The sequence below is a fragment of the Alnus glutinosa genome, chromosome 8 (genome assembly GCF_958979055.1).
Source record: "Alnus glutinosa chromosome 8, dhAlnGlut1.1, whole genome shotgun sequence".
Lineage (NCBI taxonomy): Eukaryota > Viridiplantae > Streptophyta > Magnoliopsida > Fagales > Betulaceae > Alnus > Alnus glutinosa.
In genome coordinates this window covers 8,989,735-9,016,895 of record NC_084893.1, presented here as the reverse complement: position 1 = coordinate 9,016,895, position 27,161 = coordinate 8,989,735, and the positions used below count along the sequence as shown (strand labels likewise).

The window sequence follows — 27,161 nt, the reverse complement described above, 5'->3', positions numbered from 1 at the left end:
ATACAGAGATTTTATTCATTTTCTATAATTATTGCATTATTGCTCTTTTTTTCTTTTGTTGGGTGTCTATGATACAAATAGTCAATGTGAAAGTCAGCTGAATGCAGGCTCGTTCCCTGAAACTGAGATTTTACGATAATTATTTGTCTGAATTGTTGATTTTGAACCGTTCGGCCACCTATCATAGCACAACAAGATGATAAGGTAAATGATATGGGTGTTTAAAAAAGGGCACTTGGATTTGCAGGGTTGCTTTTTCTTCCTCATTTCTAGTTTTCCAGTACATAAATCCACTCACGCTGTGTTTCCACTTTCCTGACAAATTCACATGCACATGCAGACACCTTCCGGACCCCACTCGCATGCTCATCCCACATGGATGTTTGAGATAGGGCCTGGAGGACATCTGACCCACACATTCTCTCTCTCTCTCTCTCTCTCTCTCTCTCTCTCTCTGAAAAATAAAAAAGAAATTGCCAACTGTTTACCTCACACCAGTTGGTTTACACAATTTCACAAACAACCAACCTTCCTATCTCTTCTGGCTGTCTGTCCACTTGTTCTCTCAAGAAAAATCTCCTCTTGGATCTGCAGAGATTCCTTTTCCGGCTTGTGTTTGTGTTGGTATTAGTTTTGTTTGTTTTCGGGCAGTTGAAGGTACTGTTGCTAATAACTATTGGTGTTGTGTGATTATTGTAAAGGGTTTTGGGTCCTGTTGGGTCCCCTCCTTTTCTTTTGGCCCTTTTATGGTTACAAGGCATTGTCTGGTTTGTTCTGTGGAAGCCAATAAGCTTTCTTTCACGTTACTGATTAGATTTGATTTGGCTTTCTGGGTATGTTATTTGCTTTTCATTATTTGATTCTTACAACAAATTGAGATTTGGGAGAAAACTCTGAAAAGGGTATTATACTAGCGAACTTTCTCGGATTGGAGTTTTGATTGCAAAAGGGCAGTTTTGATCTGGTAGGTATCCGTTGAAGCCATAATTTATTGTTTTTGAGCTGCATTTAGCTGGAGAAGGTTGGTTTTCAGAGAGTAATTTGGACTTGTGGTCATTTGCGCCTCTTGGAATGCTGCAGTTGGAATTTCATGATTGAGGAAAGGTTTGTTTTCTTATGATTAATACTAATAGGGTTGACAAGAGCTCAAATTCTCCTTTGTGCTTTGCACATTTTGAAGGGCGAAGGAAGAGGTAGGATATGGTTTAGATCTTATTTGTACTCAAGCTGGAGTTGAATCAGGGGTATAAAAGGTCTGTGGACTGTGAGGTGTCTGAAATCTTTGATTCTTGATTGGGTCACCGGAGAATTGCTTAGATATCTCATAATTTGAGAACTGCAAACACTGGTTCAGACATGTATGAGGTTCAGATTCATTTCACATCGATGGAGGCTGAATTGCTGTAATTCTCTTATTTGAAGAAAGGATGTTGGAAGTTTAAGAAGTAGGTGTATTTAATTGTGTTAGCGAGGAGAGAGGTGGAGATGGCTGCAAAGCTTTTACATTCTCTAGCAGATGACAACCCAGATTTGCAGAGGCAAATAGGATGCATGACTGGGATATTTCAACTCTTTGATCGTCCCAATACCCTCCATGGCAGGCGTATTAGCCACAAGAGGCTTCCTCCAGGTATTCTCTAGCTTGCTATTGCTTAATTACTACTGCTAGTTATTTCACATATGGGCATTGCTGAATCTCTTTAATTTGTTAAAATCTATTACTTTTCACTGATTGCATCAGCATATATGGAGCTGATCTTCTATCTGTGTTGTTTTATTTGATTCATTAGTGGCATCTGAACAATTGTTTTTTCTATCTTTTGGTTTTTCATATTTTTCCTCTTATGATCTGGTTCTGTTAGGTTTTTTCATTCTTTCCCCCCTCTTTTAATCTGATTCACATGTCATGTTGCCCGTCATTGATTTCTGCTCCTTGTGTATGTGCATGTGCGCTTAAACATATTACATAGATGATTATGTATGTACGCATGTATAGTTCAAGGGTTTTTTAAAACATGGCCATTGGCCAATGGTCTTGCTAATTGTCCTCATTTCAGCTATTACTCATCTGTCCACAGATGAATGCAGATAAATATCCTCAGCAGTGTTTATTTCATGAAGCTGATCAAAGTTCATATTTTAAAGCTTACCTATTTTGATCAAATCTAGATTCTAGAGAATGGTATATTCCCATAGTTTTGGGCTCCTGATCAGGCGTGTTAACACTTTATTTCCCATTGTTTTATCCTGTTAGCATATATCTTGTGGTTTTTTTGCAGCTCGAAAATCAAGTCATCCATAATGCAGCCTATAAATATAATGCTTCTGTTTCTTTGATAGGTAATTCACACTTCAACAATGGTAGCCTCGAAAGAGAGTCTTATAACGTATACCATCAACAGACAGCAACAGTAAGCTTTTCTTCTTTTTTTATACTCCATTATGCCACCTGTTTTGACCAATGCTCAGAAGTTTTCTTGTTCGAGATCAGGACTCAAGTCTATATTCATTTTCCTCAACTATATACATAAGCGGATTTAATGGGTGTTAAATCGCCCGTGATTCATTTGTTGAATCTTATTTACATTGAATTAACTCTGGAAAGTGGCTTTTATGAACATGTTAATATTACATTGATTTTAATATCTTGCCCTTACTGCTTCTTCTTCTCACTGATCAACTCTAAATAGAAAAACTTGTGGCTCTGAATAATTTCCGTACTTTTTTTTTTTTTTTTTTTTTTTTGAGGGAAACAAACATATTTTCAAGTCTTTCATATGTCTCCATCATCCAACTGGTTCTGCATGGTTCTATAATTTATGCACTACCGCTTGTGCTTGCAGGAAATAAATTTAAACAGGAATGGGAGCGAGAAACAAAGAATTTCTACAGAATCATCAAGAGCCTCTTTCTCATCCACTTGTTCATCTAATTTGTCATCTCTGGACTTTAACAAAACAGCTCAACCTGAAACCTCCTCTGACCGAATCATTTTTCCTGAAACTCCCTCAAGGGATCCAGTGATAAACCAACCTAGTACCTCTCCACATCTGGGGAGACAGTCCCTTGATCTTCGGGATGTGGTCAAGGACTCTATGTATAGAGAAGCCAGAGGACTATCAATTAAAACTACAACCAAAGAGGAAGCTGTTGGTCGTGCCTTAAAGCGTAGAGACTCCCCAAGGCCTTTACAGCTGCCCAAATCTGTGGATGGATCTTGTGGAGTTGGGGTTAACATGAAGCAAAATGCGCCTGTTGATCTGAAAGAGTCTCTAAAAGTTCTTGCTAAACTTCGAGAAGCACCTTGGAATTACAATGAAGCTAAGGAACTTCCGATATCATCATATGAATCGAAAGATGGCGCATGGTCCTCAATTTCAAGGGATGCTCCAAGGTTTTCTTATGATGGGAGAGAGCTAAATCGCTTATCCTTTGAATCACGAGAAAACCTCAAATCCACCACAAAGCATAAAGAGCTGCCCAGACTTTCACTGGACGGTAGGGAATGTTCATTGCGGAATTCGAACTCTGATTCAAGACCAAATCAGCTCACAAAAAACTTTCAAAATGGGGGCAACTTAAAGGACAAAGCTCATAATCTACCACAATCATCAGCAACTCAGAAGCGGCCTCCTAGTGTTGTAGCAAAGTTGATGGGCTTGGAAACCTTGCCAGATTCTGCCCTGGCTAACGATAGTCAATTGCTTTTGATCAAAACCTACGCAGTTGAAGATGCCGATCACTTCTCAAGATCATTAAAAACAAATGAGATTAACAGGGCAATCAGAAATTCTAAGTCACCCAGAAATTCATCAAAAGACCCAACATCCCCACGCTGGAGGAATCCTGATTTTGTCATGAAACCCATTTCAAGTTCAAGGTTTCCAATTGAAGCAGCTCCGTGGAAGCAGCTGTATGGAAATCAAGTTTCTCAGAAACCAGCTTTCAGGCCTGTAAAAGGTCCACCAAGGGCACCAAACTCCTTCAGCTCTGTTTATAGTGAGATTGAGAAGAGGTTGAAAGATCTTGAATTTAAACAATCTGGAAAGGATCTCAGAGCTCTTAAACAGATACTAGAAGCAATGCAAGCAAAGGGCCTGTTAGAGACCAAAATGGAAGAACAAGCAGAAAATTTTGAAATTCAAACAGACACTGAACCAAAATGCATTGGTTCCAATCAAAACTCAAAATCCCTAGGCCGACAAAACCCACAGAGAAACCATGTTGTTGCTTCCCTTAGTAGGGGATCTAATTCCTCGAGGACTTTTGAGTCCCCTATTGTGATCATGAAACCAGCTAAACTTGTTGAAAGATCTGGTATTCCTGCCTCCTCTGTAATTCCAATTGATGATATTTCTAGTCTCCATAAAATCCCGAGTTTTGGATTTGCAGATTCTAAAAGGGGTTCAATTAATAGCCAAACAGCTAAAGATCAATCTCCTAAAAACAGTCGCAGGAACTCTTCTGTCAGTTCCACTGATAAAAAAGCCAGTGGCCGAAATATGAGATCAGTGCAATCTTCGTCTAGGTCTCAACTATCACCAAAAGAAAACTCTGCAAGTTCAGAAAAGATCACTGGATCTGTAAGCCCGAGACTGCAACAGAAGAAGCTTGAGTTGGAGAAGCGATCTCGCCCACCTACACCTCCATCTGATTCAAACAAACCCAGAAGACAATCCAACCGGCACCTAAAAGACTCAGGTTCCCCAGGTGAAAGAGTCAGACCAAAATCTTATAACTTGCAGCTCAGTGATGACCAATCGAGTGAGCTAAGTTACGAATCACGGAGTTTGAGTTGCCAAGGAGATGACATATCTGTGCAGTCGGATGGTAATATTGTCGTAGACTCAAAGATAGACATTGAAGTCAACAGTACTGAACAATCCATTGAGATAAATGGAAGCCAGAGTCCATCCATGAAGGCTGTCGAGTACTTGGCTTCTGGCTCAATGCAGAAAGTTGGTGCTTTAGATCTTCTCTTCCATTAAAGTACATTGATAATTTAGTTTACATGTGAAATTTTCTTTCTTCAGACGAATGACTTGTACTGTTTTGCTTCTTTCAGAAATCAACCTCTAGGTTGGATGAAGATGGGTCATTGGCAGAACTTGCAACTGTTGCCCCAGAACATCCAAGCCCTGTCTCTGTTCTTGATGCATCGGTATACAGAGATGATGAACTATCTCCCATAAAGCAGATACCAAATGCCCTCAAAGGTGAAGTTTCTGTCACCCAAAAATTTCACTTGGATATTGCACAACTATGCTAATTAGAAATTGAGTATTGGTGATCTAATGACTAAATTCCACATGCTGACTTTGATGGAAATCTTAGAACACATGCTTCTCTTTTCTTTCTTATCCTTTTTTTTTTTTTTTTTTTTGGAAAATTCAAATCACCACAGGATTGGCGAAAATATTAAAATACTGTCATCCATCTTGATCTCATTTCAAAGGGCTAAGAATTCTTCACTCAAGAAGCTGTTTGGGAAATTAGAATATTTGGCTGTCCTGTCTAAAAGAAACGACCTACAGGAGGGGGTATAATTCTGCATGATTCACTTGAAGACAAATTTCAGAACCTCTCCTTGCATGCAGTTTTGTTAGAGTTAAAGTTTTTGCCTGACGAGTTTATGTTTGAAGTATCCTTGCAAGGTTAATTGATATATATTATTGGTCTACTAAACAGAACTCTCTCTCTTGTCGGCGCGTTCGAACATTTCTCTTCTCGTATCGGGTTGTCAAGGTGGTGTCGTATTGAGTCCAAATTGTTTAAGTTGGTGGTGGAGGGTAGGTCTCCAGTGTGTAGGATTGTTGAGAGGTCCTTATGCTTAAGAAAAGTTAATTTTTCTTGGTTGGTAGCCACCGTTGAGGAGTTGGTTCTAGAGGAGGGGACGAAGGCTTTTTGGAGACGTTCCAGAGTTGGTTTCCTAGCTCTTCTTGCCCAGCGTTGCTCCAATAAGCATGGGCGGTTCTTGGTGGTGATGGAGTATGGGCCAGGTAGACTGAGGGGCTTCATTCTACTGAAGGGAGAGATGGTAGAGGCTGGAGGTCCCACACCTCGGAGCTACATCTAGTTTTGCATTTCTTCCTGCCGCAATATGATGGTGGGTAAGGTGGGCTTCATTCCGGCTGCTGCTTAGCGTCAGACACGGTCAATAGTCAGACTTCGTTGGTGTTAAGGCCTCTAGTGGGGGTGGAGTGGGGGAATAAGTTGCTTGCGGGACCGAGGATCATTATGGCCAAATCCTCATTGTTGAAGGCCTTATTTGGTAATCCCAAGGTGTCTGCTCTGAGGAGATAAACTGCAACTGGGCGAGGTATGTCTGAGCTTGCGCCTGGGAATGAAGGAAATCACAAATCATCCGCTGGTGGAGTCGGTTTGAGTAGGGAACTTTTGGGTGATAATTTTAGGCTCGCCTCTAACGTTCCACTCTGATCAAAACCTTTAAGGCCCTGATCGGTCCCAAGTTGTCTGCATTCCCGGGACCCAATAAGGATATACCTCTAGTCGCGTATCCTCGGGAATAGCTGCTTAGTGTCTAACTCTCGGGATAGGACTTCTCGAGAGTCCTGCTGTCTCGGCTGCTTAATGTCTATTTCCCGGGATATGACTTCGCAGGAGTCTTGCTGTCTCCTCCTTGGGCCGGTACTGACCCGAAGGGCAAAGACACATGATTCTTTAGATGGGCCGGTCTGAGTGGAATTATTCCCAACAGTTACCTCCCAATTTTCTTATTTGAAGCGTGCTTGAATAATGAGAATTTTAGGTCTTGGGAAACCCGAGGCTTGGATCCTTCTTACGATGCTCTTTTCGTGTCTGAAAACTGTAAACTCGAGGGTTAAATCCAACCCCCCCATTACTTTCTTGTTTTTTCTTAGGGTTTTCTCCCTGCCTCCAGGGATAGCTACCTCCTTAAAACCTACTACCTTGCAAAACCGAGGGTCGTCTCCCTTTCTTGTTTTCTCTGCAGGATTGTCTCTCTGGATTTACCTTAGGGTTTTCTCCAATGCTTGTTTTCTCTGCAGGGATTCGCCTTAGGGTTTTCTCTCATACTTGTTGTCTCCGCAGGGTTGTTTCATTGGATTTGCCTTAGGGTTTTCTTTCATCCTTGTTTTCTCTGCAAGGTTGTCTTCCAGGTGCTGATCTCCTCGTTTTTTTGATAGGGTTTTCTCCTCGCCTCCTTCTTGTAAAAGAAGTGACATCAACGGGTTTCCGGTCCCAAATTGTTGGTACAATTTTCGGTACGATGTGAACTGCACATTCTTCGAAGTTCTTCACACTTCCCAATAATCTACAAAACAATTAAAACTAAAGACCCTTCTAGGGGTTTCGCTCTGATGCCTGAATTAGCTTTTGTGAGAAAATAATACTCAATGCACATGAATTCCGTCTAGGAGCAGGAAATCTAATTCAGGTTGACCTCTACATCTTTGCCTATAAATAGTCCCATACCCCAGGCCCATGATTCTTTGGAGGAACAATTTATGGCTCGAAGGCCCATGATTCTTTAGATGAGCCGGTCTGTGTGAAGTTATTCCCAACACTGGTGATAAGGGGGAAGGAACTCCTCGGCTTCTTGCTGGGACGTGGATCTTTTCAACAAGGAGGAAGCCTCGTTGTGTACTCCCCTAAGATCCTATTCCCCTGTTGTGGTGGGATGATTTGGTGGGATGTGGGGAATACTTTTCTGAGTTGAAAACTACATTAGGAGGTTTACATGCCACCTTCGCCAAGGCGATCAAGGTTGGAGTATTCAGATTGGGTTTTGCAAAGAGTGAAGGAAATCCATCATCTTGTGGGGGTTTTGTGTGTGGGTTTGGAGGAACAATTTATGGCAATTTTGAAAATTATGAGGCGGGTTGTCTTCAAAAGGTTTCAGTTTCCAATTCTAAACTTGGCAGCAAAGGTAATAGGGAGTTAAAAAGATTGGAATGCCCTATTAGTTTTGACTCAAAATTTGAGAGTTAAGTCATGGAAATGGAGAGGGTTTTCTCAGTTTTTAATGAAGCCTAAATATTATCTTGGAATGTGAGAGGGTTGAATGATGAAGATAAATGCCTAAGGGTGAGGAACTTACTTAGAGAGTGGAAAGTTGATATTGTATGTTTTCAAGAAACTAAGCTGGAGGTCATGTCTTGTAGTGTAGTGCGTAGTTTGTGGGGTTGCCATTATGTGGATTGGTGTTGTTTGGACTCTAGAGGGGCTTTCGGTGGCATTTTAATTATGTGGGATAGGAGGGTGGTGGAAAAAATAGACGAGTGTGTGGGGGAGTTCACCTTGGCTATTTTGTTTAGAAACGTTGAGGATTACTTCTCTTGGGCTTTTGCAGGTATTTATGGCCCTAATTCTGATGGGGATGGAAGGTTTCTTTGAGATGAATTGGCTAGTTTACTCAGTTGGTGGAACTTTCCTTAGTGCATTGGGAGGGCTTTTAACATCACCCGCTTTCCTAGTGAGAGATTGGGGGTTGATTTCATTTTTTACCATGGCTTGATGGACCTCCCTCTTGTTGGCGGAAAGTTTACTTGGTCGAATAATTGGGATTCACCCTCTTTGGTCCAGGATTGATAGATTTCTTGTTTCTCCAGTTTGCGAAGCCCAGTTTTCTTCTGTCCCAAAAGAGGCTTCCTAGACTATGCTTGGCCACTTCCCGATCCTTCTCGACTGTGGTGACTTTCAAGGGGGTGGTAGATACTTCAAATTTGAAAACATGTGGCTAAAGTCCGAGGGTCTTGTGGATAAGGTGAGACAATTCTGGGGCTTTCATCACTTCCAAGGCTTGCCGAGCTTCATTTTGGCTCGCAAGCTCAAGGTTTTGAAAGCTGATTTAAGAATATGGAATGAGGAGGTGATTGGCAATGTAGGGAGGAAGAAAAAGATCCTCTGGGAAGAGTCACAAGTTCTTGAAATCTCTGAAGAAGAGAGGGCATTAGGTGATGAGGAGAGATTGAAAAAGCCAAAGGTGTGAAGTGAGATAGAGAGCTCTACTCTCATGGAGGAGGTGAGTTGGAGGCAACAATCTAGTGCCTTGTGGTTAAGGGAGGGTGATAAGTGCATGGACTTTTTCACAAAATGACCAATTCCAATAGAAGAAAGAACTCTTTTGATTCTTTATTAGTTGATGATACAATTTCTACCAACTGAATGGAGATTAGCGAACACATTATCTAGTTTTACGGAAACTTGTATATAGAGCAATTTAGTTGGCGGGGTGCTTTGCAAATTAGACTTAGAAAAAGCTTATAATCATTTTAATTAGGGGAAAATGGTCTTGGATTGCCTGTTGTGTCTCATTAGTGCGTTTTTCTGTGTTGGTAAATGGCTCTCCCATTGGTTTTTTAAGTAGTTCATGTGGCTTGAGACAAGGGGATCCTTTGTCTCCACAGCTATTTCTCATTGTGATGGAGGCTTTGGGCAGGATGATTTCTCTTGCAAGATTATTTTTTGGCATGACTTGTGGTGTGGAGAACGACTTCTTAAGGCTGCATTTCTTGAGTTGTATAGCATTGCTTGCCTTAGGGATGCTTCCGTGGCAGCTCATCTTCATTCCTTTAATGGCTCCCTTCACTGGCACATTAATTTTGTTAGAGCGGCACATGATTGGGAGTTGGAATTCTTCTCCTTGTTTTTCAATTAGCTGAATTCCATTAAACTGGAGCAAGATGGTGTTGACAAGCTTTATTGGAACCCCTCCAAGAAAGGGTTGTTTGATGTAAAATTGTTCTATAATGTGTTAATCCTCCATGGCAGTAATCTATTCCCTAGGAGGTATATTTGGCAGAGTAAGGCCCCTTTGAGAGTGGCTTTCTTCGCTTGGTCGGCCGCTTTAGGTAAGATCTTTACAATGGACAACTTTAGAAAGCGGAGAATCATTGTATTAGATTGGTGCTGCATGTGTAAGAAATGTGGGGAAACCGTTGACCATCTTTTACTCCATTGCAAGATTGCTAGTGTATTATGGTGCTCTATCTTCGGGTTATGTGACTTAATGTGGGTCATGCCTAGTCGGATAAGAGATCTACTTGCTTGTTGGAGAAGAAAGATCTGTAATCCTCGAAGTGAGGCTCTGTGAAAGATGATTTTGCTCCGTTTGATGTGGTGCATATGGAGAGAAAGAAATTACCGGAGCTTTGAAGATAGTGAGAAGACGGTTGCGGTGATAAAGACCTTATTTTTCCATATCCTGTTTCAATGGATAGCTATTTATGATTGCTTTCACATTTCTAGTTTTTATGACTTTTATTATTATTATTATTTTATATCTTTTATCTTTTTCTGCTCAAGTTTTTATCTTTTATACTTCCTATTTACTTGAGTGCGCCCGTTAGTTTTTAAAGAAATTCTTTAACTTATGAAAAAAGTTTATGTTTGACTGACAAATTATCTATTTGGCAGTCAGGCAATAGGTTATGTATGCATAGCACGTATGAAAATATTTGTTATAGATTTGGCAAGTTAATTATGTATAAAGTTTAGACAAGAAGGGGAATTCCTGAAAAAGCTACCTGAGTGTTGTTTCCATATATATTTTTCTGACACTTATTTTCTTAGTTTGAGAGGAGAAAATATGGGAAAAGAATAAAGAACAGGGTAATGAAAAATATTGAGAACAGGAAAAAAAAAAAAAAATAGTTGACATAATTGTAATTTTATTGTCATCACTTTTGCCATTCCATATTCCAACTACTTTTCAGCAGCACCTACCTTAAACTTGCCTTTTGCTTACCTGCTATGTGTCCACTGTTTAAGTTTACTACACAAACACATAAAAATTGAAGCAGCAAGTAGAGATAGAATGAACAAAAGATAATTAATAGTTATCTCCTTGTCATTGTTGTTCTATTTATCAAAGTGAGAAAGGCAAATCTCATTTTAATATCCACTCGTGCTACAGGTGATAGTGCTCAAGAGTCTAATGACAGTCGCAGTGAAGATCAATGGAATAATTCAGATAACCCCTTATCTAACAGCATGGGATCTGGTCTTTCCTCAGAGATCAATCGCAAGAAATTACAGAGCATTGAACACTTAGTTCAGAAGCTTAGGCGACTGAACTCGAATCATGATGAAGCCAGAACAGATTACATAGCATCGCTATGCGAGAATACGAATCCCGATCACAGATACATATCTGAAATATTGTTAGCTTCAGGGCTCCTACTCAGAGACCTTGGCTCTGACCTAACGGCATTTCAGCTCCACCCATCAGGCCACCCCATCAACCCTGAGTTATTCTTTGTTTTGGAGCAAACCAAGGCAAGCAGTATGCTTTCTAAAGAAGATAGAGGTCCTGGAAAGGTTGCCAATTCAAAGCCGGACCGGGAGAAATTTCATCGAAAACTCATATTCGATGCTGTTAATGAGATTCTTGTTGCAAAGTTATCTTTAGTTGGCATGTGCCCCGAGCCATGGCGGAAGCCTGACAAACTTGCAAGGAAATCTGTTAGTGCACAAAAGCTTCTTAAAGAACTGTGCATTGAGATAGAACAGTTTCAAGCCAAGAAGTTGGTGTGCAGCTTGGAGGAGGAGGAGGATGGTTTGAAAAGTACTATACTGTGTGAGGATGCGATGCATCGATCAGGGAGTTGGACAGATTGCCGGAGTGAGATCTCTGGGATGGCTTTAGATGTTGAGAGGTTGATTTTTAAGGACTTAGTTGATGAGATTGTGATTGGTGAGGCAGCTTGTTCGCGGGCCAAGCCAGGTAGGCGTAGGCAGCTGTTTACAAAGTAGTGTCTTTTAATTCTTCTTTCTTTCCCCCCCCACCCCCCCTTTTTTTTTCTTTTATTACTGTTATTTATATATAAATATATTTTTTGCTTCAAAGCATAATAATTTATGGTAAGTGCTGCTGCAGTTCTCTGCTGGATTGTAAAGGATCAATACATGCAACCTTTTCTCTGCCACTCTCTGTGCGATGCTTTCCTTTTGCATGGAATCTCTTTGCTTGCGTTTTTCCAATAATCTTTGGTGATGATTTTATCAAAACCCCAAACTTTCAATTGCCCCGAAGACCAACGGCCCTCTAACCGGCTGACGTAACGTGTTTTAAGTGGTTTTTCATGTCACCTACTTAGAAAGAACCAAAAGAAAGTTATTTAAAATAAGCTACGTTAATCGGTGTGAAATGTGTGTGAAGAGGAACATTACTCGGAAATAAATTCTCTCCTCCACTTGAGTTGAATTGGGTCCAACATTTTTACTTGTAGCAAATTTTTGGAAAAGTTTTATTCATGCAAAATTGTTTTTGGGTAAAATGATTTATTATATATTGGTTAAAATGGGAAAGCAATTACCACACTTTCTCCATTTTATATACATACCACAATCGAGCCTTCAAGAAACCTATTATAAATTTATTCCATTTATTTATTAATCTAATTATTTATGTCTACTACAGATTGATCGTGATTCGTGGTTGAAGTTGAGCCTTCATCAGAACCTTCCAAGTCTTTATTTATTTATTTATTATTATTTTCCGGCTCTTTAATTCAAACGCGACCCATTTTTTTAAGACCGTGTGTTTCTATTGGGTATGGGGGAAGTTTACGTAAGTGGGCATAAGATAGCAAACTGTGACAAGGACTATAAATATAATCTCCAGTAAAGAACAGAACGCCTCTGTAGCATAGTGGTAGTGCGTTCGCTTCGTAAGCGAAAGGTCATGAGTTCAATCCTCATCAGGGGCTCTTTCTTTATTATTTCTCATTTTCTTTTTTCTTTATCCTCCATACCCTAAACTTTCCAGCAATATTACTCTCTTTTATCTAAAACCTTTCTTTTATTTTTGGCAAATTTATTGCTGCAACATGTCACTTAAAACTCGTTAATCAAAGATGAAGAATCAATTGATCACACACCGAGGCCCAAATTAATGAGCTTGCAAAATTGTTTTGTTAATTTTTGATAGTAATTATTAATGAGAAATATTAACAGTATCAAATCTTTTACCAAGAAATGAGTACTTTGACGTGGATCAAGCTTATTCATTGGAGATGATCGAAACAATTAATAAACAGAAATACTAAGAGTACTAATGAATAAACTCCACATACATGCATAATTTTGGTACCAATTTCTTGGTAAAAGATTCGATACATACCCATAACATTTCTCATTCTATATACTCAACTCACATCTCACTCTCATACAATTGGGCTGATGTGGTCGTACGTACCCATAAGCCCTTAGATTTTTATTTATTTTATTTTTTTTTTAATTAAAGTTTATGGGCACTATCACATCAGCCTAGTTATATGTCAGTTGAGTATGTAACATTACTCATTTTTCGCTTTTGGACAATAGTTTCTTATCTCTATACTTCCATGGTTCTTTATCTATATACTTCCACAAAAGTAATGCTATTTAGTGGACTGTTATATAATTCTTATATAACTTGATGATGTACCAATAAAAATTAGTTATCCAATCAACACTAAATGAGGGACCAATTAAGTCTAATTTTGATAGAGACCAAACTTGACAAAAAAAAAAAAACCAAAAAAGGAACAAAAACAAAAACCCGGACCGACTCCTCTTATTTTTATTTTTATTTTATTTTTTTAAGTGGTTAGCTATGATTGCATCTTCAAGTCATCAGCATATATATATATATATATATATATAATATGAGATCAAATAAAATTTAATTTAATTTAATTTAATTTAATTTAATTTTTTTTATTTATTTATTTTTTATTTATTTTTTTTTATTTTTATGGCGATCGGGTCGAGATATAGTTTAGAATGCTGTAAATTTCCTACTTTAATTTAAGTCACATGTGGTCCCTTCTCTAATGTAGCAAGTATACCATATATAGGACCACCAATTCCATAAATCATATACCCTTTAGCACGCCTAGCTAACATCCAGCCTAGCTACAATCACACCAATAAGCTAAGGTCTCCCACGCTCTTTTGCTACCGCCCGCGCGTGAGACTAGATCGATAGAGATCTTCATTAATTTTATTGTTTAGATTATCACCAATTCAGACAGTAATTATAAGAGAGTACGTTTTTATAAAAAATCAATTGAACGGTCCAAAATTTATCACGACGGGTGAATCTCATATGGATTAATACTATCTCACAATTGTTATAGATCGGTCTCAATCCGGTGGCCGGGCGTGGCGTTTCTCCTTACATATCCTTATCATATGGATCGATCCATTATTTATGGTTTTGATTATTTTTCTTGCTGCTGCTAGTATTAGGACCACAAGTACGTGCTGTAGTATTCTGCAAGAATTCAGAGGAAGTGGGGTCGGGGTGTTCTTTAATGTTTATTGGATCTCGTGAGAAGAGTGGTCAGAGGCAGACAGACAGACTGCATGCCATAGCTAGCCTTTCTCTGCCAGTTGCTTATGTTACTTCCTTTTCACCATCACAGCAGCAACGACTCCAGCCAGGTTCTAAAAGCTTTTTCTTCTCTTGCTGTGGCCTGTCGGGGATTCTTCCATGCCTGCAGACTCATTTTATGCACAGATCGATGAAGGAAAACTCAACTAAAAGTAATAATATAATGCATTTCTTCCGGGGTTTTAGAGTTAGGAACTTAGAGAGGCATGCATTTTCAAATGATCTTCAGTCTTAATTAGGTTTAACTACTATATGCAAATTAAACCTAGTTCCCGTGGTTTCCCCGCAACAGCTTAGCATGCGTAGCTGCATGCTCACATGAATGAGAGAGAGAGAGAGAGAGAGAGAGAGAGAGAGAGAGAGAGAGAGAGAGAGAGAGAGAGAGAGAGAGAGTAGGGCTGCCAAAAGTCGCGCCACCCTAGCCTGCACAAAACCATCGGAAAAAATCTTGTTTGAGTTATGCAACCGTGATTGTTTGGCTTAATTAAATCCAATATGACTTCGTTTATTTCCATGTTTTCTCTATTTTACCGTCTGGTGTTTGGTACAACCAAAAATTCTAGTCAAAACGAAACTGTTTTCGGTTAACCAAGAAAACTTAGTTTAACTTGTGTAAAATAGTTCTCTTTTTTTATTTCTGTAAATAATTTTTTGAGTTTGAGCTTTTCCTTCTTAACTCACAGTACCCAACCTCCTTCTCATAGGCATTCTCTATTGCAGTTTATTCTTTACCACCACCGGAGGTTGCTAGAGGTCGTCGTTGTCACCGGCTGCCACTATTGTTGGAAGTCGTTGTTGTTGATATTCCGTATGAGTCAAACCCTGAAAAAATATTTTCAGCTTTTTTAGTTGAAATCATTCTCTAGATCTTGAAAAATGATTTTGCTAAAAACATTACAAACATAAAATATTTTATGTCAAACCTGTTGTATTTGTTACGAACATTATTTCTTTTTTGAAATATTTAAAATATTTACAAACATTATGAGTTTTTATAAAGAAGAAAAATCAGTTATAATAATTTGGTCTTAAAGTGTTTTGACTGTTTATTTTTTTTTCTTCTTAAAGAATTATGACGGTTAGTCATAAAATCTCAAAATATAATCGTTTGGTATTTACAGGTCATTAAATCTTGCTTTGACAGTTTGGTCATTAAAATGCATTAACATTTTAGACGGTTTTTGACTATTATTATTTTAAATGTTTTTAACCGTTGGTGATTAAAACTCTTGTCTTGGTCATTAAAGAGAAAGAAAAAATTGATGCTCATTTTGTTGGTCATCAAATCATTTTAACCGTTGGTTTTCTTGGTGGCTTTAAGAAAAGGAAAAAACTGATGGTCAACTTTTCATAAATATTAAGTTCCCAATAAGCATTTGAGAACTTACTTATTCTTTGGCTTCCAACATATTTTCCAGCATGTAGTTTATCCCAAAGTGAATTTGTTTTAAGCTAAGAAGCTATTTGTTATATTAATATTTTTCTACAAGAAAAAATATTCTAAAGTTCCCCATCCACTTTGATCAAATGGTTGTTCTATTTGATCTTCGTTCTTGGAAGTGTGTCCTTAACGAAGATAGACGCTATAGTCTAATCCTGAGAGGTTGCGTGTCAAGTGATCCGATTACACCGAGTTATATACTCCGGGAGGCACGAATCAACCTTTAAGGACAGCGCTTTTGCGTGATTCTATAGCATTGTGAGATCTTTCCTAATTTAATTTTAATCTCTTGTACAATATTTATTTTATTATTATTATTATTTTGGATCAATATGGTCTAGCTTCAACAATAATTTTTCAACCAATTATTTGTTAAACAATTATTTATTTAATTGTTAATTTTCAGATTGATATTATTTTATTTCAATAACAACTATGGGCACATCCAAAATTATTTCCTAAAAAACCAAACGCAACTATATATAGTTTTTTAGTTTATCACTTGCATATAGTTATGTATACCATCACTCACATGGCCGCTCCTCTCCATATAGTTATATAGAACAAACATAATATAATTGGTACCTTGAAAACTTATTTAATTAATTAGCAACCAAAATTCATTTTAAAGTTATATTTTACTAGCCTATAACACACGTTCTATATGCACGAATCTTTTTATTTTAATTTAATTTAAAAAAATATTTTTGAGAAAATTTGCGGAAAATTGCTCGAGTGATTAAAAATTTCAATCAATCCATAGACCAAAACCAATATATTAGCCTTATTAATTAAATTCCACTTTTGTATCGTTTTCTTTCATGCGAATTAATTAGGTTAAAATGAATGAGAAACAGCAGTAGAACTGGCCAAGAAGCCACATTTTCTTTTTTGGTCCCCCTTCTAACAATCTGGAGCAAATTAAGTCTAGCTTAATTCAATTAATTACACTAAATATTAATACACTGCATATATAATAATACACTAATTAATTAGGTTGTGAACTGTGCTTTTTTCACCAACCAATTAATCAATAATATCCTTAATTAAATAATTGGCCCATATATATTTATATGGACATCATGAAAAAAGTTCATATCAGATGATATGAGTTTCATTATCAATTTCAATCTAGAATATAATTAAATAATATTCACAATTTTTCCTTACACACGGCATATTATATCTATTATCCAAATGCTCGATCTATAGGAATTAATATTGTAGCTTTGTGACCACTACCATTAATCAAGCTTCACAAATCTTAAAAGAATTTCTACAGTGATCCCACATATATACATTCAGCTCAAATATTGTTTCAAATCCACCCCAATTGCTTGAGCTCCTACAGAGATCATATAAGGACGCAGATAGTATAGGCATTTTAGGGATTCATAATTAAAATTAAGGGACACTTATCAGTATTTTAGACCATCACTTAACGTTGCAATTCTAATCTATTCTCTTGAAAGTTTTTGCCTTTTGATTTATGCTTATCTATTATATATATAAGTATTCTAGTGATGATATATTAAATGGACACTTGTCAGCATTTTCGACCGCCACTTGTCCCAATTCTAGCCTATTCTCTCTCTTGTTCTTTTTTTTTTTTTTTTTTTTTTTTTTTTTTTTATTTTTTTTATCTACGTGCCGGGCCTCACTTTTTGAATTAAGGAATGTTTGAGCTCACAAGTGAGAGAGTGTTAAAATAATAATTAAATGATTAAATTCATAAATTCCTTTCTGTTTAAATTTTTGGAATTAGTGGTGATTTAATAGAAAAGTATAAGCTATAGATTTGTTTGATAAAGGTTTTGAAAAGTATAATTGGGTTTGGTTCGAAAATGTATTTTGATGCATGTGGTATAAATGTGAAAAATGTGTTTTTTTTTTTTTTTTTTTTTTTTTTTTTTTTTAGTGAAGTTCATATCTGAAAAAAGTGTTTTATGTTTTGAACTGTATTAATGATTTTGAGAAAAATATATATTTTACTTTGAAAAAAAAAAAAAAAAATTGTTTTCAAAACCATTACCCAATGAGTTCGTATATGATAATCATACACACCTTCAATCTACTATTTGAAGTTTAAAACACCTATTCCCAAAGGGAACCTTACCTCATGAAACTAATTAAGGGGCACTAGTTTATATCTTCTCACCTCTAGGAAAAAAAAGGGGAGTGATCCTTTCTCAAAAAAAAAAAAGAAAAGAAAAAAGAAACCCACCAATAACAATTTTTTTTTAAAACAAATTATAAAACTTTTTTCAAAACTAAACACTAAAAAATAAAAATAAAAAATAAAAAAAATGGAGAACTTCACTTATAACCTCTGATTTTCCGTCAATTTTTAAAAAGAGTACACAAACTTTAAAAAGTGTCAATTTAGGGTATCCATCTTTCAATTTCAACCCTCCATTAAATTTTTCATTAAATCCTATCAAAATTTCCAAAATACTCATAATGTTTTTTTTTTTTTTGAAAAAAAAAGAAGAGAAAAATGGTTAGGATTTAGATACTGGTCAGAATTTAATGGAATTTGCAAAAATACCCATGCCCGAATCTTTGAATTTTTTTTTTATTTTTTTTTTAAATAAACAAAGGGTTATTTTGAGAATTTTGATAAGATTTAACGGAAAATTCTAACGAATGGTTGAAATAAAATAAAAAATTGAAAGATTGATACCCTAAATTGATAATTTTTAAAATTTGGGTAAATTTTTTCAAAAGTGAGAAAGATCAAGGGTTATAAGTGAAGCTTTTCAAAAAATAATACACAACATTTTTTCAAAAAGTCGGTGGTGTGGTGGCCACCGCTAGAGCCATCGAAGCATGCAGTACCACCACGATGGGCGGCACCGCCATTGTGGTTCTATATACAATTTAAGTTTTTTTATTTTATAAAAATATTTGCCAATTTTAAATTTTTTAATACATTTTTTAAATTTTACCAAATCAATATTCAAAATTCTCTCAAAACGAAAATAATCATTTCATAATTTAGGTTAGATTTTAAGACATTGGTTCCAATAGTACGTACTCGAGCATCAATAGCATAGAGGGTGGCCCTATTTACAATTATTCAAAAAGCTTCTCCTACTCATAACTTTTAGTTAATAAAAAAAATGATAAATTGCCTCAAATTAAGGAAGTTGCTTACATAGTACATTGCGTACCCGTACGTTTAATCAGAGGCACGACTTGGATCATCTCCTTCATCCGTACACTACATTTTACCGAGCGTAAGTTGTAACAGAAAGAAAGCTAGAAGTTCTTATGGGCAGAAGTTAAAGGTTAAAAAAATTTGTTGGTAGCTAAGGGCGCCGGCCAATAGACTAATTTTTTTTACCTTATAATTTTTTATTTTTATTTTTTAAAAAAATTGAGTGGAACCAGGCCCCTAATTCCGTCTCTTGTTGTAACATGTTATAATTTAAGGTTTCTAGCTATACGTACATATAGGTTTGATAATTTCTTTATCAATAAGAATAGAAATTCTTTGTGATAATGGTTAAATACGTTTTTAGTACCTGTATTTTGAAAACTTTATTTTTTGGTACCTCAATTTCAATTCGCATCACAGATGATACTTGAATTTTTGAAAAAGACGGACTTGATAACTCAGTCTATTTTTCCAAAAATTAATGAACTGCCGTGTCATAATGTTTAAAAAACTTTAAAAACATAAAATAAAAAACTTTAAAAATTAATAAAAATATTGAAAAATTAAAAATAATAAAACTTGCTAAGCCACCACCTTGGCCCGGCCACCCCCATGGGGGCCCAAGGGGGTGGCTCAACCACCCCTCTTCTCTCTCTCTCTCTCTTTTTAAGTTTTTATTACTTTTTTTTTTGAAGTTTTATTATTTTTAATTTTTCAAATTTTTATTAATTTTTAAAGTTTTTTATTTTCTGTTTTTAAAGTTTTTTAAACATTATGACACGTTGTAGTCCGTTAAATTTTGAATGGAAAACTAGACGGAGGTACCAAGTCCGTCTTTTCTCAAAAACTATGTACCATCTGCGATGCGAAATGAAACTAAGATACCAAAAAATAAAATTTCCAAAACACAAATACCAAAAACATATTTAACCCCTTATCATAAAGAATCATTTGTGATAATTAATGGATTTGATTACATTTGAAATTATTCAAATCATTTGTAAAGCTGATCTACAAATAGTGTATTATACAAAATTAAATTAAGTAATTAGAGCAAAATGTAGCTTTTAGGGCAATTTTTTAACAGTGAACGTAAGTTTCTAATACCAAATCAGCCGAAAATTGTTTGTCTCTATCTTTTGCTTTTTTCTTTAATTTTTTTCATTTCAAATCATAAAGGTTTTCTATATTATCAATTAAATATGCAACGTATTGAGCCCCATCATCTACTAAAGGAAAGTTAGAGCTCACATATAAGAAGAAGTGTTAAAGTATTGATTAAAATAAATAAATCATTTGCCCTAACAAGTAGGTGGACTACAGGAGTCGAAGCCGGCCCTAAACTTCACCCCTTAGAAAACAAATCTGAGAGAAGAAGGGAGCAAATCTACTCCCTCCTCCTATCCCTTTCATTTTTTACTCCCCGCTCTTACCCTCCCCCTCATATTCTGATTTTTTCTTTTGTTTGTAGGTGTTTTCTGACCAGATCAGCAATTTTCACCTCTCCGCTATACATCCGTCCATCTACCTTCGTGCTTTGCCGTTCAAATCTTCTCTGGTCGCTGCTGCTGTTTGTTGGTTGTGTTTTTGCTGTGAATAAAAGTTTTCTTCTCTTTAGTTTTGCCCTCATTGACGATCTATATGATGAAGGTTAGTCTTGTATGAAGGGTTATCTCTCACGGTCTGGATAATTCAGTGTGAGAGATTATCTCTCACGGCCGGTTTAAAATAAAAAAAAATATTTAGGAGATTTGGCTACACTTATCTTAGATTTAGTATGCTCAGAATAGATCTGCTCTTTAACTATTTTTTGTATATGGGCTAGCGGAAGATGAAAGTCATAGATATCATTTTATTGTAATAATTTTGTTTGTATATATGACTATGTAACCTCATAGCTTGTGGCTATGTTTTTGTAGAGCTTTATACTTTATACTGTAAGAGCTTTCAACTTTATGCTTGTGATCTTTGATTAATAAATACTCAGATCTTTCGTTAAAAAAAATAAAATGAAATAAAATAACACGTCTGGAATAAGTGGTACGTGTCGGCCTTTTTTTTTTTTTTTTTTTTTTTTTGAACATCACCTTCATTACTAATAAGAGCCCCAAAAGAGGATTATAAGTTATCACAGGTCAACACAATTACAAGAGTAAAATAGAAGGCGATTCTACGGCCCGAAGGCGAAAGCTCTGCCCGTAGGCCAATGCAGTGACCAGAGATAAATAATTTCCACCCACTAAGTCAGGATAAAACCTGACTTAAAGCAGCTATCAAATATAACAGACTAACATTACATGAACATACATTTTGGCTTCTCAATACAATAAAGCACAACCCAGCTAATAATAAGAGGCATGGTCTAGCTAAAAGCCACCCAAAAACCCATATAATATCAGCCCATTGCAAAGATATACTGTGAAAAGACGAGTATACAAATCCAAACAGAAAAAATACATCCATTGCCCTCGCCGGAAAAGAGCCGGCCATTGCCTGTGTCGGCACGTGCAAGGCACATGCCATCTCCCAAGACCCCCAGCAGCACCCAACCACCACGAACCACCACCAATTGCCACAAACCAGGCCTGAGTAACGAAGCGTAGCCCTCACGTGCCGATCCGGGAAACTTGTTCCCCAGTGTGTGCAGGCCACGCGCTAATCAGAGAATAACGACGCGACCACGGCTTGAGACGGTCAGACTGGAAGATGGCGGCGAAAGCAACTAGAGGGTACGTGACAGGAGATCTTCGGTGAAAACGTACAGATCTTGCTCTCAAATAAAGACTTTACATGCATTGCCAGAGGAGGCAATAAACATTGGGGACTCAAGGAAACAACTGAATCCAAGCCAACAAAGTCACTAGAGATTTCCTACCAGAAAAAACAAGGAAGAAACCAAAGAAAAACTCAATAAAAAAACTACATAACCCTGAAGAGTCAGGAGACAAAAACTACCACTAGATCTGGTCCGAGGGGACTAAAGCTCCATACCCTAGTGGTAGGAAGAAAAACCATCATCCACTGGTAAAGCTAATGAGGGACAAAATCCCCAAAGCTTTAAGAGCTAGGAAGACAAAAGACCGGGAGGAGGGAGGCGTGAAACCTTCCTCTCCCGGCAAGCAAATCTATGAAAGCACTCTCTCTTTATAAAGTTGAGAGCTTCTCCCTCTAAAAAAAAGTTATAATTGCCTTCAAAAAAAACTTGTTACGTGTCGGCTGGGTTCAATTCACAGGTATTGTCAAATTACCAACCCTAAGAAAAATATGGTAAAACCCAGAGTTTCTGATATAAATTAATGCCGACAACAATTATTTATCTGTCATAGCTAGCTAGCTAGGTTGATTAATAGTAACTTTGTTCGAAAAGAAAAAAAGGTTGATTAACAGTGACATTCTCTCTTTCTTGCATGGCGTCAATCTCTAATTTTTTGTTTATCTTTTTGCTCTCACCTTAAAGTATTAATAATTTAATCAATGATATGAGAATGTGATAGTCACATGAGTACTCGCATGAGTACTCACATCTAAGTACGTCAAAATGAGTAGCCAAAATTAGGGCTTCCGTGTATATATATATATTGCCGTGCAGTACTGTCAATGAATTCACATTATATTAATTATTTAAATAATATAGCATCATATACATTATTGATGTGCTAATTTTAAATTCTAACCATACTATCAATTTCATTTAAAATTGAGAAAAAAAAAATCATATTTAACCCTTAAGTTTTTAGCTTATTTGAATTTAGTCCTTAAGTTTTCAATTTTAAAAATAAAGTCCTTAAGTTTTTTTCAAGTTTTAAATTAGTCTCTTTATCATTTTACTGTCAAAATTGACTAATTTTTATTTGTTATGTGTGTCTCATTTGATACGTCAAGGTCTATCTTAGTGTTATGGTTAATTAATGATTTTTTTTTTCTAACGCTATAAATATATTAAATTAAGATGACATATAAGATAGTTTTCGTTTTAAGTTGTTGGGGGTCTTTGGTTTTTGTTTTTTATGGATGATTCGGCGTTTAATGATATAACATTAATATTAGGTGTTGATATGAATGCTAGCATGTCAATTGAGACACACATGACATATGACAAACCATTTATTTGTTACAGAAAAGTGATAGGGGGACTTATTTAAAATCTGGGCAAAACATAAGGATTATTTTCTTGAAATCAAAAACCTAAGGACTAAATTAAAATAAGATAAAAAAATTTTGGGCTAAATATGATTTTTCCCTTCAAATTGAGAGCATATATGTATATATATATATATATATATATATATATATATATATATATATATATATATATATATATATATATATATATAGTGTGTGTCATTAGATCATTATGACAAAAGTAATGCTACATACTACATACACTCTCATCCTACCCCCGTTTCACCGAACACTATCACATCAATCTAATAGGATGAATGTGTAGTATGTAGCATATCCAAAATTTGCCATCATCAATGACCGTTGTTCTCATTGTGTCAATCAATTCACCTACAATTCTGTTACCAATGCATGGCTTATCGGTTTCTTTAAGTAATGCTAAAAAGAAGACTCATATTCACTGAAATTAAATTGATGTAGTTTTTATAATTATTAATGAATTAAAATTTAATAATGATTTATTACAAATCTAATGGTGATTTTAACAATTAACCACATCAATTTTAGAATGATACAAGGAGGACATGAGTCTTCCTTCTACATTACTCGATTTCTTTAGCATTTAGAGACTCTCGTTCTTGGTATTAATTTCGCTATAGATCGAAAGAATCCCGTTTATCTCATAGCATCTTGGCTATCGATGAACATTTTGACACCGATAATTCAATGAATTCTCTGGTACTTGTGATTTTAAACTTCATTTATTTTCCCCTTAATTATTCATACAAAATTTTCTCAAACTTGGTTTAGTATATACATATATAATTGAAATTGTACGCACTCAAACACAAGTATGCAGTATTGTATATATAGCATTATGATCATCCTTACAAACTTGCATGTATTCACATCACTATTTGATGAAAATCGTAGCCAAATGCAGGAAATTAATAAATGAAACTTTTAAAGTGCTTACTTGTACGTACTTAATCTTCTGATCTGCCAATTAATGTTGAGCATATCCACCATGTTCATGGTCCTTAAGAACCATTGTTATCCTTATCCATTTTGCTTTCATTGTTTTGTTGTGATTGATCAGGATTCTTGGGATTGTTATGATCATCTGTTGGAAAGGATTTCAAGGCGGAGCTAATTGAATGAAGAGATGGCATGAGAGGATGATGAGGTAGAACATGTTGTGAAGTACTTGAGCTCAACAATTGATGAAAATGGTTGAATTGTCTCGGATCACTCTCTATTGGCGTCGCCATATATGAAGGATATTGAGTAAAAAGTCCTGCAGGTGTTGTTGATGATGGACAGAAAAACAATTGAGGACCAGATGGAAGTTGTACGGCATTACTAATTGTATGGGGATTTAATTGGGAGGGAAATATTCCCTGGCTTCCAAACTGAGATAGAGATAAATTACCAGAAGCCTCAGCTTGATGGTAGGAATTGTAAGCCATGGCATTGTTTAGCAAGGGGTGATTGGCTATAGGGAAAAAATTTTGAGCTGAAATTTGTCCACCATAACCACCGATTCCATGATGATCTTGACTACTTTCTTCTTCATTTGTTCTGATCCACTTGCCTTTATCAGAAACCTCCTTAGTTTTTGCTCTTGATGAAGGATCTACATATTGATGATCTTCCCCATCCTTTACAAATGTAGGAATATTTGCATCAAAGAAAGGGTTGAAAGAATTAATCTGATGAGAGGGATCAGTACTTGATTGATGATCATGAGAAAGAAGGTGTTGATGATGAAATTGACCAGTTCCCTGAGGAAATATTGGCAATGGTGGGAGCTTATCAATGTCAAGTTTAGTGGCATCAAGCAGCCAATCAATCACCTTGCTTGGCTGGCCAAGCCCTAGCCTATCTTGAAGATCGTAGAGCTGAATTGCTGTGGGCACTGAAAGCCTAATCCTTCTGTCTCTCAATCCTCTTATGGTGCAAACCTTGCTATGCCTGTCTTTTCCTCCAAAAGAACGTGAGACACGTACAATCCTTGGATTTCTAAATCCTGCCCATTGCCTAGTCGAAGTAGTACTTGAAGCTGCCTGCTTAGAGAACTCTCCATGATCATTGTTTTCGCCCTCTTGCTTGGCTTGAACATCTTTTTCTCTTGAATTTGATATCATCTTACTTCACTCATCATGAACCTATATATATATATATAATAGACTTCAACCATTCAGTATTAATTAAGATTCCTCTTTTCTGATTAAGCTCCCAAGAAATTTAATTAGACCACTTCATGGTGGTCTATAGCAACAAAATCTGTCAGCATAATAGAAAGAAACAAAATCTCAATTTCTATATATATATATATAGATCAGTACTGGAGGCTGTTTCTCTGCTTTCAATAATCTTAAAGTACTTGAGTAAATCTAAAACATACTTTTATTTAATTAGTTTTGAATTTGAAACATGAAAAAAAGCAAAAAGAAAAAAAGAAAAAGAAAAAAGAAAGAAGCAAATACTCAAGGTTAGAAACAAGTTTCTTCTGAAGAAAAAAACCGTTTTAACATTGAATATTTGGCATTCGAGAGTTTCAATAAGGAAAACTTAAGTAAATAATAGCGAGTTCTATCTAGCTAGGGTAAAGCATGACTTACCCGGAGGAAAAGAAAAGAAAAGAAAAACTAGGGCAAATGAAACCTATATATATAATCTAATCTAACTCAGGAGATGATCAAGAACTAGTTGGAAACTGGAAAAAAACTTGAGGTGGAACTTGGAAGAAGAACATGAGGAGAGAGGAGGATCATAAAGATATACAGATATGGATCGATCTTATATATGCATCTCCCCCTAATAAAGCTGATCAGAAGATAATATATATTTAAGAACTTACTTGAGGCAAACAATCTTTGTAACTTTCAGCTAATCGTGATCAATTCTGCAGGTTAGTACCGATTATCCAGCATAGATAATGATGAGGAGGAGGAGAAGGAGGAGGAGGAGGAGGAGGCCACAGAGCCATAGAAGCTAGTCCTTATAAGTATGCTCTTCATTCTATGTGAGCTAGCTGGGTAAAAGGCATAAAGTTCAAACAAAATTTCTTTACTGAAGGAATATAATTATTTTAAGAAATTAATCACAATTAATTTGGGGAAAGAAAAAGATGCTGGTATTTAACCTCCCCATGTTGCATGGGAATGAAAAAAAGAAAAAGGAAAGGCGTGCTTATGACCATGTGGCGACTGCAGACAGTGACACGTGAACTGGACAACCAAGTAGTAATTTTGTCAATTCCTTCATACCACATACTGAACAATCACACGCTTAATTAATACTTACGAAAACTGTCCCATTACAAAAGTCTATGATTTTTGTCTATTTCGTAACGACTCTGGTTTGTAATTTTTCCCAATTAAAATTTTGAGTTTTGCTTAAATGATAAATATATAGGTCGGCCTTTCCGTTAAATTTTTCATTTAACGTAGAGATCGAGGTGGTGGGGTGGCGCCTCCACGGCCGCTAACGTCACATAGGGGCTGAATCTCCACCCCCTCGGAGGTAATTATGACAAGTGAAAATATTGACGCACATGTAATGCGCGTTTTTATTGGTTTGACGTGGATAACATAACAAGTGGTTTACAAGTTTTTTCCGTTTGAGATTGGACGGAAAATTCAACCAAAATTAACCTATTTGTCACCCCCAACAAAACTCAATACTTTAATTATCAAAAACTAGAAAATCCGGATCCTTATTTTTCGCAAGCAAAATTCAAGATATTTTGGGACAATTTATTATAAACGTACCCAGTTGGCCGGCCTTCCGTGTAGTTTATATATTAATTAATTATTTGATGGTACAAGAGGCAGATAGTTAACTTCAACGGGGGACCATCCAAAACATAGTAGAAAAGAGTGGTTACGCTTTATAGACAAGTGTACGTAACTTTATCAGTGCATTATATGTAGCATGGATTGAAGAATGCATGCCTAGTTACAAAAGATAAAAATGAAAGTAACAACATATAGGAAATGGAGACAGACAGATCGAGAAACAAAAACACACAATCTCCAACCCTAATGTTGGAGAATATTGTTTTCTTCATT

The 27,161-nt window shown here is 36.2% G+C and overlaps 2 protein-coding genes and 1 non-coding gene across 3 annotated transcripts; 2 read left to right on the top strand and 1 right to left on the bottom strand.

Moving 5' to 3' along the window:
- The first annotated feature begins 246 nt into the window (after positions 1 to 246).
- Positions 247 to 11,909, top strand: LOC133874747 (protein LONGIFOLIA 1). Its single transcript, XM_062312626.1, has 5 exons — positions 247 to 1,630; positions 2,341 to 2,411; positions 2,844 to 4,958; positions 5,066 to 5,216; positions 10,898 to 11,909. Exons 1-5 carry the CDS (start codon positions 1,486 to 1,488, stop codon positions 11,734 to 11,736), a joined length of 3,321 nt encoding a protein of 1,106 aa, XP_062168610.1. The 5' UTR covers positions 247 to 1,485; the 3' UTR covers positions 11,737 to 11,909.
- A 711-nt stretch (positions 11,910 to 12,620) lies between these two features.
- Positions 12,621 to 12,692, top strand: TRNAT-CGU (transfer RNA threonine (anticodon CGU)). The gene has a single exon. It is a non-coding gene; the product is annotated as a tRNA-Thr (tRNA).
- An 11,234-nt stretch (positions 12,693 to 23,926) lies between these two features.
- On the bottom strand, positions 23,927 to 26,164 carry LOC133875991 (transcription factor TCP5). The gene is made up of 2 exons (XM_062314283.1): positions 25,949 to 26,164; positions 23,927 to 25,253 (listed from the first exon to the last, which is right to left on the bottom strand). The coding sequence occupies exon 2, from the start codon at positions 25,230 to 25,232 to the stop codon at positions 24,126 to 24,128; it is 1,107 nt and encodes a 368-aa protein (XP_062170267.1). The 5' UTR covers positions 25,233 to 25,253; positions 25,949 to 26,164; the 3' UTR covers positions 23,927 to 24,125.
- Between the last annotated feature and the right edge of the window lie 997 nt (positions 26,165 to 27,161).